Source organism: Chrysoperla carnea, chromosome 4 (genome assembly GCF_905475395.1).
Source record: "Chrysoperla carnea chromosome 4, inChrCarn1.1, whole genome shotgun sequence".
Taxonomy (NCBI): Eukaryota; Metazoa; Arthropoda; class Insecta; order Neuroptera; family Chrysopidae; genus Chrysoperla; species Chrysoperla carnea.
Window position 1 is genome coordinate 69,716,338 of NC_058340.1, and position 14,137 is coordinate 69,730,474.

At 29.5% G+C, this 14,137-nt stretch overlaps 1 protein-coding gene across 1 annotated transcript in view; it reads left to right on the plus strand.

Annotated features, from left to right (window-relative positions):
- LOC123298891 (hemicentin-2-like) overlaps positions 1 to 14,137 on the plus strand; it is an 85,179-nt gene that overhangs the window by 10,241 nt on the left and 60,801 nt on the right. The window contains exon 2 of the mRNA XM_044880989.1: positions 2,577 to 2,776. Within this exon, the coding sequence (XP_044736924.1) occupies positions 2,577 to 2,776 (200 nt within the window). The remainder of the gene's footprint in view (positions 1 to 2,576; positions 2,777 to 14,137) is intronic.

A 14,137-nucleotide genomic window follows, 5' to 3' on the forward strand; every position in this document is an offset into this window, starting at 1 on the left:
TAGCTGTGAAAGTCGTTTTGAGAGTAATAGAATTAAGTCTGACATCTTAAATGGCTTTGCTAATAACAAAACTTGTACATGGTTTCGATGGAAACGGCTGATATGTAAAATTGTATGTAATATAATAAGTCAGTCGATATAGAGAGTACAGTATGAACAGTCTAAATGAGACAGTTAACCTTCCACGACTCTGTATTTACTTCAATTCTAGTTCGTTAATAAGTGCTATTTAATACATATTTCCTTAATCCTTACCAAAATCGTTGTCTGTTAAAAATACGACCTTATATATTTAGACACCTTATATATTTATTGAATCAGATATAAGACTTTTGTGGTTTGTACTAAAAATAAATACCACACAACATAAGTGTGATAAAAGTTAAATAAGTTTTCGCTTTTTATTCCCTTTTTTCTCCTTCTAAATGTGTAAAAAAAACTACACATTCACAGTTTGCAAACTTAGAAGTTATTACAACAATATTTTGTTTAGCCTCCCAGGTATACGGGTTGTATTTTTTTTAAACTATATATCATTTATTGTGTGCAAATTGGGATTTTGACTGCGTGCTTAGGACTATTCCTCGGTTTTTTCAGTTAATTATTCATTAAATACTGTTTAAATAAATATTTAATACCTTATATTCATAAATATTGACCCAGCACTGAAGTACGTTAACCTGAGTGCTCCTTTTTCTACGCGCTCTATTTCATAAACGGTTTAACGTACAAATAAAAGTTTCAGGAAAAATTTGTAGAAAATTTTATCCTCTACAAATGTTATAATAGATGTTAATACAATTGAAGGTAAAAAAACCAGATATTCACAAAAAACTTATTTTCACGATCTTTAACCTTAAATATCTAAGGACGCGCACGCGTGATCATATGTGACTTTCGAGAGCGCATTTTTACTATCAAAATAAAGGTTTTTTATAAAAATTCAGCTTATTCCGTTGGATTCCGAGGTTTACCACTTTTATTGATTATATTTTTTAAAACTGAATATATATATATATATATATATATATATATATATATATATATATATATATATATATATATGCAGTTTTAAAAAATACAATCTGTATATATGTGTTTATGTACATAATATAGTGGTCTTCTGACTGGAAATAGAATACACTTCATGTAACAATTTTCGTTCACACTTTAATCTTTAACAAACATTTTTATATTTGATTAGCTAATAAAAACTTTCTTGACGTTTTTATCTATCTTTCATTTTCGGGGAAATAAATATTTTTCTTCGTTTTCTCTATATATATTGTATGTTTGTTCAACTTAATATCCTGTTATTCTTTTTTTATTTTTTGGGAATGCAAATTATTCATGTAAAAAAGTTTCCGTTACATCCATACAGGGTGATGTCCACATAAAGTGATCACTCGAGCTTATTTGAAGGGTATTTAAATAAGTACTACAGCTCACTAAAACGTACAAAATGGTTTATTTTTGGAAGCTTATATCTTTTTTTTTTTTGGACAATACAACCATAAATGTTCAGAACAGATTAATCGAAATATAGTAACAAATAATTGGAAGTATAGGAAATTTTCGCCATTGCTTTGTTTGTGAATTGAAAAAACGTTTGAAGATAAAGAAATCGTGGGTAAAAAGTTCTTCCTCGGCGAATTTAATGAATACTTTACATGTCAGCTCTCGCGTTATAAGCATTTTGTCCTTCAGAAATTGTTAGAATTGCTCTCATTACGACAGAAAAGATTCAAGCAAAAAAAAATTAAATTCGGAACTTCTAGCCTGTTCGTGTACTTTCGTTTGTTTAATATAAGTCTTACCCCATAAATTAAAAACTGTGTGATAGAAATATGGTGAAACTAGTTAAAATGAATTTAATAAACTATTTCTCTGCTCTAATATAATCACTCTCAAACAACAATCAATAATCGCGTAACCAAATTAATTAGTAAGTGCAGTTAGAGGTTCTGACTTACATGTACAGAACGCGTGAGCAAATCTCTCTTCTTATCGCATGATTACCGAACGTTTGACGTGAGTGCTGATGGGTTAAAAACAAAATAAAGCAAATTGAATGTGATTGAAGTCAAATACACAGTTGACACCCTGTAAAATAATTTATATAAATTACTAATACATGGAATAATGGTTCTTTTATGTCACAGTTTTTTTTTTTTTTTACTTTCTTCATTTTCATTTTGATTTGACATTTATAATATTCTTTTGTTTCAAATTTAATTAGTGACCCATTTAACTGACAAATTATATCATTCATTTCCTTTCTCAAATATAAGTAAATTTGTTTGTAATAGAGAAGAAAATCTTTTTTGACATCGAAAACTGTTCAGATTGAATTGATTAATAATAAAAATGACCTCGAAAGAAGAAAACCAACAGTTATTTTTTTAAACTTTTCTAATTAGGTAAAAGTCGTTTGGTTTGGGTATTATTTCTCATACTTGCAACTTTCAATTATGTAAAAGCTTCGAAGAAATTATCTGTTTGAAGTGATAGCAAATAACAGCTTTTTGAATAATTAACATTATCTAATCTAATTCTTCTTTTTTTTCTATTTACAGCTGAAATTTGGTGCAGTTCAGTACTAATCAGTAGTAATGCTCGATCGCCAGGTGGAAGATTTCTAACAGAATTTCTTCATGATTGGCCAACGCCTGGTACTGGACCATATTTTGATACATCTGTACCCACAAATATTACCGGTTTAGTTGGACAACCAGTACATTTATTATGTCGGGTGAAAAATTTAGGAAATCGAACGGTAAGTTTCAATTTTTTTTAAACAGTTTTTTTTTTCGGTTAGGGAATATGAAACTTGTCAATAAGTTTTACATAAAGTTTCAATATTATATGTCAAATTAATTACATAACAAATTATTATCTTATACTTATTATTTGAAGCTCATTAGTTAATTTCAGTAAATATCATCTCATTAATTATTAATTTTATTAATTAAGAGGGAGCCAAGTAGACCTCTTGTTTATAATATCGAGAAATATTTATTATATGGTTAATGTACACAGGGAATTCGTTAAATTTTAAAGGCGAAGTTCATTCGTATATATTTTATATTTGTTATCTTGAACCGAAATGAAACAAAAATGGTCATTCCCGCTCTAAATCTCTCCTCGTTTCATAAGCGTAAAATTTAATTACATATCAATATTTAACTTGGCTTTATTTATTATCCCAATTGAATAATTTACCCTCAGCGAATTGTTCTTGCTTAAACATCTTTGATGTCATGATGCTATTCCACCTTGAATATTGAATAAACTCACAGTTATTAGCATTAGATACGGTATACAAACTAATTATATTAATATTATATATCAATTATATTAGCAGCGAATATTATTATAATCACAAATTAATTGGATTAACACACAGCTTTGGTTCGTAAATTCAGTGTACATTCAGAGTAGCTAACTGAGAGTCTCTATAGAATTTGATTATATTCAATCGAATATAGATAGATTCTAGTTCTAGTTATTATGGTAGAGTATCGTACCTACCGAGGAACATAATTATCACTTGTATGTTTTTAAAGCCATTTTTTAACCCCCGAACTTAAAAAAAAGGGGTGTTATAAGTTTGGCCGCTATGTGCGTGTGTATGTGTCTAACTTTGGCATCGTAGCGTCTAAGTGATGAGCCGATTTTAATTATTTTGGTTTCATTTGAAAGATAATTTAACGGAGAGTGTTCCTAGCTATGCTTTAAGTGCGAGCTTAGAGTTCTGTACTCGAAAAAACTAAAAAATTAGCGATGATCTTCAAAATCCATCGAGTTTGGAAAAAGCATGACGTATAATTTTAACAGATAAATAGTTACTATGGAAATGAATACTAAAAAAACCTTTCTCAATTCATTTTGAAAAGTAAAATGGTAAAATACTCAGGTAATTCAAAACAATTATTCAAAAGAGCAAACTCAACTCAAATACTTCAATTTCAATTAAAATATTTCAAAAAATTAGTTCAAAAAATGATAGCTCTCCAAGTATCCTTTTCATCTCATCTGATGTCCTTGACCATCACTTTAATAATGATTTTCGAAGGATTGTTATGATTTAAAAGTGTTTAACTGTGCGTCTGTGTGTTTCTCAGTGGCATCGTAACCCCTAAACGATCAAACCGACTTAATTGGGAACATTTTACAGCTAAGTTTCAAAAAATCTGTTTTTTTTTTAAATTTTGTAATTTTAAGTCTGTTTTGTAAATTGAAAAATTAAACAGTTATCGATAAAAACACTATTTATGTGTCATTAATATTTGGTGGTACCATTGACCACAGTCTAATGCACCTTGAATCAACCTCATCGATTATACCCGCAGTCCCTGTGTTTAACATGTAATCTTCACAGCTCACTCTGAAGGATATCAATATATGTGATTGATATTTTGATAAATCTATTAATTTTTGTTACTTGAAGACGAATTCAATCAAATAAAGTTTATCTTCATAAAGTTGTATCCATGTATCCAGAAACTGAAGAGTGACACAAGGTACAATACTTGGACCTAGATTGCTATTAGTAACACACATAGTACATAACCAACAAATTATGAGCTTCTAATAGTGATAACAAACACTCACAACACTATTATATAGCGCGACACAACCGAGAATATTAATTATCTATAAAAATTTAATCATGTGTGTCGTAAAATGTAAAGGGATTAATTTTGAAAGGGCGCTGCATAGAGGTCCATAAAACTATACATACTATCTTAGATTAAAATTCAAAATTTATTCAAGTCACTTATTTTAGCATGAAAGGAATTTTTTCAAGGTCGCTAATCGTCAAGAATAAATAATAGATATTTATTTAATAATATATTTGGTAGAAGAACAATTAAATTGGGCAGAATATTTACTCTTAGGAGGACTTTTCAGTTTGTTAGAAAGAAAATCGACGTTTTTTTGGATTCCTCTTTTGAAGAAACTATATTATCTAGGTTAGGTTAGGTTAGAGTGGCGGTCCTGGGGTGGGACACACTTAGACCATAGGGTCCGTTGTGATATCGTAAAAGGGTCGACCCATCCCCGGCCACTACTCCATGAACCATTTGGAGCTGTTTAAGAACAGCAGAAGGGTTTTGACGTCGACTGACTTGAGGTCGGTGTCAAAGAGAGGTTGGCTCAAGTAAGTCCATTTTCTCATGACAAGAGCTGGGTAGTGACAGAGAAGATAAGACATTGTCTCCTCCTCGTCACCACTGTGACAGCTCCTGCAGTAGTCGTGATACACTGCCAGGAATAAGTGTTCAGCATGCTTGCCGCCCAGCCAGTGTCCTGTGATAGCCGCAACAACTTTGCGAACAGAGGCCCTTGGAAGTTATTTTCTAGGGCATTACTACATTTATTAAAAGAGTTTTTTCATCAAGAAGTTGAGGAAAATGTCTGCTATGGTGGTACGGAAAATAGAATTCTTTTAGATTTCCAGGGATCAGGATTCTTTTTAGATAGTCATTGGGTATTTTCGTTTCACTTTGATTCTTTATTTATGTAAAATTTATTTTGCCAATTTTTTGTTTATGAATGTCTCATCATAATCAGATATCATTTTGATATCTATTTAATGAAAATTTGCCAACATTGTATTTCTTTCCTTTCCGCCAGTATTCATCTGTTACTATACTGGGTGCTAGAAATGTATCGAAACTTCAACCAAACTCGAAACAAAATGGCTCTAGGAAAATATCCATCAGCAAAGAATGCTAATCTTATATATTTAAACGAGCAATTCTTGTATATATATATATATATATATATATATATATATATATATATATATATATCAACGATCTTGGAAATGGCTCCAACAATTTTCATGAAAATGAGTATGTAGGGGTTTTTTGGGGCGATAAGTCGATCTAACAAGGTTTCATTTTAAAAAAACGTCGTTTTATTCGTTTTTTCATGAAAAACTGAAACCGGCACTGCAAATTATAACTCTTCCTGACATCTATTGGTGTATATCGTAGTTAATGATTCAAATTGGTATTTGTGTGGAGACATTTAAAACGGTCTTCTATTAGTGATAAAATTTGTGTCTTTTTAAGAATACCGAGCAAAGCTCGGTCATCCAGATATTAAAAATAATACGTCGTGAACATTTTTGTGAAAACTAGACAAGTTTAAAATCGAATGCAAAAACAATCAAGAATATACTTTCGAGTTGTCGGTTTTTTATGAGGAATAACTTTCTAATTTAATGTTTTCCTCTATCTATCTCCATAAAAGGGTCAAAGCTCACTTTTCAGTGATCTTATAAGTTAATGTCATCCTCAACGTCAAAGTTTATACAACTTCTTTAGCTCTACTACTTTTATATGAGACTTTTTTTTGCTAAAATCATAATTTTTCGAGATTGGCTGCTGTTCAGGAACATTTCACTCGGTATGATCAATATTTATAATCTGTTTATGATATTTTATGCAGTAATTATAGACAACAAAATAAACCCCATGTCATTAACTTGATATCAAACTATTATATTTTGTTTATACCTATAATATAATATAAATTGACATTATAATTATTGGTATTTAGACCTATCATTGAATTGTATTCTAGTAAATTTATTTTATATATGGATTATAATAGGTTTTGTTATTGCATTTATACCTACTCATCCACTCATCTAATGATTATAGCTTATTATCAAATATTTTTAATTATTGTTATTATTACATATTGGTAAATTCTATTACTGTTAATTTATGTAATTTGAGTATTCGGAAAAACATTACAAAAAATAAAAATGCCGCTTTTGCTTTATCCTTAAATATTTTCTCATACCATTTAGATTATGCATCCATCGCTTATATCGATAAAATCGATGCCAGCGCTTCCAGTGAAAAATTTGGGTGCTAAAGGAGGTTGCTATGACTAATTTGCAATTCTTTACATGTTAATGTTATAGAAAATGTCAAATTAAAATTACTGAAACACTAATTAGTTAAACTTAATGGCATTAAAAATTGTGAAAATAAGAAATTCAATTGCACAAATATTATTTTTCAAATGTAAATTATCATAATTGTTTATTTAAATTTGTTAGACAATAGTATTAAATTTTCAATGTTTGGCATAAATGCAATCCATACATTTATATATGCATCTAGACAATTCTATAATAAAGTAAGTGTATCGTTACCATGGAAACGCCTGCAATAAAACTCACGCACGAGACGAATTGGTATAATCGATGATTTTATGATAATTAATAAACACTTGAACATATTTGTAATAAATATTGTACCCTATAATACATATTATTATAATAAGTATATTTTTAATTAGAACCAAGTGAACTGTATGATAGTTTCAGCAATGAAACGTGAAATTTTCAACTATACTGGCATTACAATTCATTAATATTATAAAAACATTTCATGATGGTTTAGATACATATAATCGAAATGAGAGAATCATAATGAGTTACCAACCATACAAACAGATTCTTTGATATAAGTAGCTTTATCTATTGCATACTTTCTCTGTTTCCCGAAGGATTCTGTTTGTTGGTAAATTCAAACTAGAAATAGACGAAGATAAATAATAATAAAACGTTTGTTTAGTCTGTAATGTTTTATATGATTACTAGAGTGATATCCACCCGCTTCGCTGGGTTTAAAAGTAAAGACTGCTCTCGCTTATACCCTTTCTGTAACACTCGAAATAATGGTAAGGATTGTTTTACACCGGTAAAATAAATGTATGGTTTTCTATTTTTTTTAAATGTATAATAAACATAATTATTCATTGAGTATATAAGAAAAGATGGCCGTGAAATATTTTATATTGACTATTTTTACAGAAATCTATAATTTATGCTAATGTCAAATGACTACTTTTACAGAAATCTGTAATTTATGGTAATGTCAACTCCATGAACAATTTGGAGCTGTTTAAGAACAGCAGGAATGCTTTGACGTAGACGGACTTTAGGTCGGAGAGGCTCTCAAAGATAGGCTGGCTCAAGTAAGTCCTTCTCCTCATGGTAAGAACTGGACAATGACAGAGAAGATGACACATTGTCTCCTCATCCTCACCGCTGTGGCAGCTCCTGCAGTAGTCGTGATACACTGCCAGGTCCAGTTTTCAGCATGCCTGATGCCCAACCAGTGTCCTGTAATAGCCGCAAAAACTTTCGTAACAGAGGCTTTTGGAAGTGATATAAGATCTTCGGAACGCCTACGATTGTACTCAGTCCATATCGGTCTTGTTGTACCACAAGTACGTTCCTCCCTCCATCAAAGATTGGCCTTTTTATTGATGCTTTTGTCTGGCAGCATTGTGCCATTTTTAGCAAGCTCATCGCTTCACATTTTCCTGTGCTGCCAGGCTGTTGGTGAAAATTGTAATGTCCGTACACCTAAAGAAATGCCCTTAATATAAACGAACCTCGATAAAAATTAACCCACTGCCTTTTCTTTTGCTCATCAGGTTTTTTCTTTTAAATAAAATAACTTGATAATAATTACGTTAAGTCATAAATAATTATAAAGAAATAAAACTCTTTGAAATAGATTTCAAGTGACTGGCACGCGCAAATGAAAGTGGTTTTTCCAAGCCTATGGTTCGGTTTCCTATTACTTTCTTACACTGGTTCTACATAAAGTAAAATTTTCACAAATCAAATTAGAAATATGGTAAAGGTGGGAAAACAGGAGAATAAAAAGGGGAGTATATAGTATAGTGTATATAATGAAAATCTAGACAGAAGTAGTAAAATTGTGAATGTTAAAACGGAAGTGATTTTATGATTCATTAACATATAAATTTTACGTCGTCGTATATTCTACCACATTCCCCTTTCATCCCCTTCAACCTGTTCTATGTGTATGTATATTATTAAGGTAAAACTCTCATAATCATTATACTTGACGAATTTCAGTGTGGTAAAATGGGGTGGAGAGGATAGATTTTATAATATATAAAACATCTTTGTCACAAAATATAATCAGATTTTCATATATAAATCTTCCTTCTGTAAGTAGTATTTTCACTTTAAAGATCTGAAAATTCTATTTTCCGAAAATTTCTAGAGTATGTATGTTAGATTTAGTTAGGAGTTTTCAAACTACACAAAGTTTCTTCTACATTTTAATAAATATGTGATGGCGATACACCTAATGTACTTATACAGGGTGCTAAAAAAATCGCATCACATGAGTGTTTCCAGTAACGGTAAATGTAAATTTTTTACGCATTCTAAAAATGGCTACCGGTTGTGTTTTTCTAATATAATAGTAGCCACTACCGATTCGTAGCTATGATTAATCAAACCAGAAGCTGCCATAACATAACAAGAAGAAATCCTTTCAACCGTCTTTATGAGCACAGATTTGTAGCCGCATATGAAAAAGTGTTGAGTATTTTCAGTACTAAAGTTTTATTCGTTACTCCCCAGGTCTTGCTTCGAGAAAATTCACTCACCTAGGCCAACCATTACCTTTCATATTTATAATTTCTTGACTTCAAACCAGTCTCTCTATTTTTGAAAGCTCCAAATGTTTCAGAACATGTCTTCTTTAATATCAATATAAGCCTCACGTTTTAAATGCCTTAAACTTATAGCACCTTATGGTCAGGTGATATAATGTAGTTACCTGAGAAGAAATACAGCCTTGTTTGTCCCCAAGATATTCAACTTTTGAAAAACCATGTATTTTATACAGTGAATTTAAAAATTGGATGGATTCGAATTTCATTAAATTCGATAGACTTTAAATAAATATCGGGCAAGTGTATTTTTCGGCTTTCAAAACAATGTGTCTTTCTCGAGTTATTGGACTGTGAGTACCCATACTTTTTAAACACCTTGTACTAAATATATTTATATGAATGAATGAATAATATTATTAAACTTTAAATAAAATTTACATAAATAATGAATATTTCATAAATATAAATACTTTCTAGATAGAATCTAGGTATATACGTATCTCTAGGTACTGTAGTCATATTCTATACTATTATTATATACAGAAAATAGATAATAGCATCATATAGATAAGGCGATATATAACTTGCTTTGCTCGAGTAAGTATTTATAAATACTTTTTATATAGAAATATGGAAAAACTTAAAATCGTCTTTTACCTCGAGCACTTCTTTTATAAAGATAAAAAAATCACTGATGTTAAAAGAAACTTAAAATAGTGATTTTTTTTTAGAAAAAAAGGTAATCTCTAATTATTATTGAGAAAATCATTATCATGCAATAGCTTAGAATTGAACTAAGATAACAAGCTCCATTTCATTTTCAACCGGCTTTGAATTAATAGGAGAATCTTAAGAAACTATAGTAATTTACAACAATACTGTTCAAATGTATAAATAAACTGTCTAATGAAAATGGTATACCATTAGGGAAAAATAGTAGTAGTATAGTCAGGCCTCGTAATTGCCTTGTTTTTATACCAAGTGTATATGAACTGTAGTCAAGGTATACTAAGTTTAGTTCCAAGTTTGTAACGCTTAAAAATATTATTGCTACGAGCATAATTTCGATTTAAGTGTTCATAAAATTCCGGTTCATTTCCGGTTGTCCGGTTGTCGTTCGACAACGCGATAACTCAACAACGAAAAAAGATATCAATCTAAAATTTTTATAGCGTGCTCAGGACGTAAAAAGTGAGGTTGATTTCGTAAATGAACAACATAGGTCAACTGGGTCTTGCATCCGTAAGATCCATCTTGTAAAGCGTTAGAGATAGAACTAACGTTTAAATATAAAAAATGTTTCTTATAAAGAAATAAACAACTTTTGTCTGAAACATTTTTTCGTAAACATCACTGTTTACACATGAGGGTTTCACGTGTTTGAGAATGAAAATTGAACTATTATCGATTAGTTTGACTCTCAATTTGACTCAGATCACGTCATATAATAGAAATTTGGTTAAAAAAGTTAAAAGTTTTGTGAACTTTTTTTTTCTATGTGCGTTTACGAAAAATTGAATAAAAAAAAATTAGAAAAATCAACTGTTACCGAAATATGAGTAGTTCTTTAGGACAACCTTTAAATATCCGGATGTTTTCATATCAAAAAAGGAAGGCTTTTTATTATAATCCTTTTATGATGAAATTATTTACCGTGTATCGTTTTTAGATATAAAAAAATAACATTTTGAAATAAGAAAAAACATAAATAACTTTAGGGAATACGCCTCGCATCGGATCGGATCGGCTGATATTTTCCTTGGTGAATTTTCCAATTACATTTTTAATATGTTTTAAAATCCTTATAATCGGATATGTTTATTTTATTTTTGTGTGTATGTAGTTTTGTGTTAGGAGTAGTTACCTGCGGGATATTGAGGATAATATTACAGACAGAATACCTAGAATTATTTATTATGTATGAAAAAATAAGTCCAAATATTTATTTTTTTTTTTGCAGTTTTATACTGTTTATTTTTATAATTACTAAAGCTTTAAAAATATTTAAACAGCTTTGAGAGAGAGAGTGTGTGCTATTTTATTTTGACGATGTAGAAGAGAATAGCCATTTTAATCGTACTCCTTAACTTCAAAAGCCTGTTAATCATCAAATTAAGGATGTATGAGCACGGTAGTGGGGGGACAAATTTAAAAAATATATATTTTCAATTTTGAAGAATAAAATTTTTCGACATCTGGCGTAATTTTCAAAATATCGAAAATTGCAAATTTTGTTTAATTATTCAGCTTTCGATATTTCGAAAACAACGGAACATATTGAAAAATTTCATTTTGATTTTTTTGTCTACCTTCATGAAGTTTTAAAAAAATTGTCAAAATTGGAAATAACATAAAATTAATTTCAACCCTAAATCTAACCTGGTCCTACATCCCTTATATGGACGGTGACACTTGGTTTTGTTTTTTAAGATTCCTCCATAAGAGTCAATGTATTTTATATCGATTCAGCAGTTGAATATGGAGTAATATCCGAAACATGTCACATTATAAATTATAATAAAGTAGTTTCGCGAAAATTAAAGTGTTTAAATTTCTAATAGAAGTTTTATTTCTTCAAAATCCTAATTTCATTTTAATTATTTTAAGTTGTTGATTGGGATCCCTAATCGGGAACTGATTGGTATTGCCCAATCGGGAACTGGTTGAGGTTTTCCGTATACCGTTGTTACGTATTTGCGCTACATTTAGGATGAAAGTTTCTAGTCGGAATGTCCATAAATAAAGATACAATAATTTATTTAATCAAAACAATAATGATCTTATCTTTAACAGTCCAATTCACCGCACATTCTTGTGCTATGTGGTCTTTAAAACAAGAACAACAACAATAATTACAATAGTTATGATAACACTAATAAAATGTTTTGATTATTCAAATTTTAATAATCATCATTATTTATTTAATAAGATATATTTGAGAGAATCAAAACGAACCTTTTTAGACATAAAAGATATGGAAGTTTAAGTTTTTGGTTGACATTTGTAGACTTTAAATGATGGTTTGATATTCAAGTTTTGTTCTAACCATTCAATATAAAAGATAGATATGAGAAATTCATTATCAGGACTGTATTTTAATCTTTGTTTCATAATACAGTGTGATTCGATATAGTGTATTTTCTGAACGAAAATTCAGCCTAAATCAGGTTAATTTAATGATTGGTTGCAGAGTTTCTGAGATATCGCAATATTTGGATCGATTTTAGCCGATATCTCCAAAAATATTCGCCCAATCGTTAAATAAACCCGATTTTTTAATTTTTTGGGTCAAATTTACCTTACAAACTGAGTTTTATCAAATTCCGCCTTAAAAATTTTTTCTCGATTTTTCGATTTTTTTCTAAGGGTTACTCCTTAAGAAAATTGCAAAAAATCGATGAAACTCGACCAATTTCGATGAAATTAAGTATAAATTCATTTTCAAAAAAGATTTAACTCACCAAAAAATTAAAATCCATAAGATTGTGAACAAAAGAAAGGATAAGTGAGGTCTTTAAGCCTAGCAAAGCGCTTCTACAAAAGTAATATATATTGCTATTCAGTATGTTTCAGATATTAAGCCCTACCGTTTTTTTCGTTATGAAGCCAACTTGTAGGAAGTGAATACAAGGAAACATATGATATTTGTTCTCATTATATCTGAGATAATCTAACCGAATTAAAAAACTTCCAACAAATGATTCCACCTCTGGTTTAAATAGAATCGATAAAACCGATTATCAAGATTTGTGTTGTTTTATGTTTTATATGTTTGTTGACTACAAAACTAATAAACAAACTGATATAAACATTATAATTGTTTTATGAAGGTCCTTTTTAATTACAAATATAATTATTATATAACATGTGAGAGAGAGAAATGAGAAAGTAAAACCACTCAAATATGTATATGATGATGATTTAAGATTAAAATAATAATATGATTATATTTTGAAATAAATATATACAAGGTGTTCTATTATTGATAGAACAGATAATAATATCAGTAAATTATGCTTATCAAGGCAAATGGAAAAGCTCTTTACCAAATTTAGATCTGATTCCGAATTCAGGAGATTTGATTATGGTAAAAATAGAAGGATGTATGCATTCACGTACCAATCAAACTTATTAAACGAAGTAGGTGTCACTTTATAATGTAGAGGTGACGATCATAAAACAATAATTGATTATAAATTGATTAAATTGGGAAGGCAATACTATAAAAACTATTTTGTTGTCGATATTTATAAAGAAAACAAAAAGAAGAATACATATTTATCAAATTATTTAACCAATAAAGAGACACTTAGAGTGGATTGAAAAGTGTATTAATAATTAGTTTAATACACTGCAGGTAAGTATCACAAATGTCTTAGGATCTAACACAACAACTTTGATAGAGCAACCAGCTATCATAATAAATTATGTGATTCTTATCTGCGGCGTATTGAACTAATATTAATGCCCTATTTAATCCCCTCCGTACGTTGATACTTCCCACATCTAAGTGTCTCTGTATTGGTTAAATAATTTGATAAATGTGTATTATTTTTTTGTTTTCTTTTTTTGTTTTATAAATAAAGACAACAAAATAGTTTTTTTAGTATTGCCCCAATTAAATCAATTTACAATCTATATGGTTTGTATGATACTCCCCTCT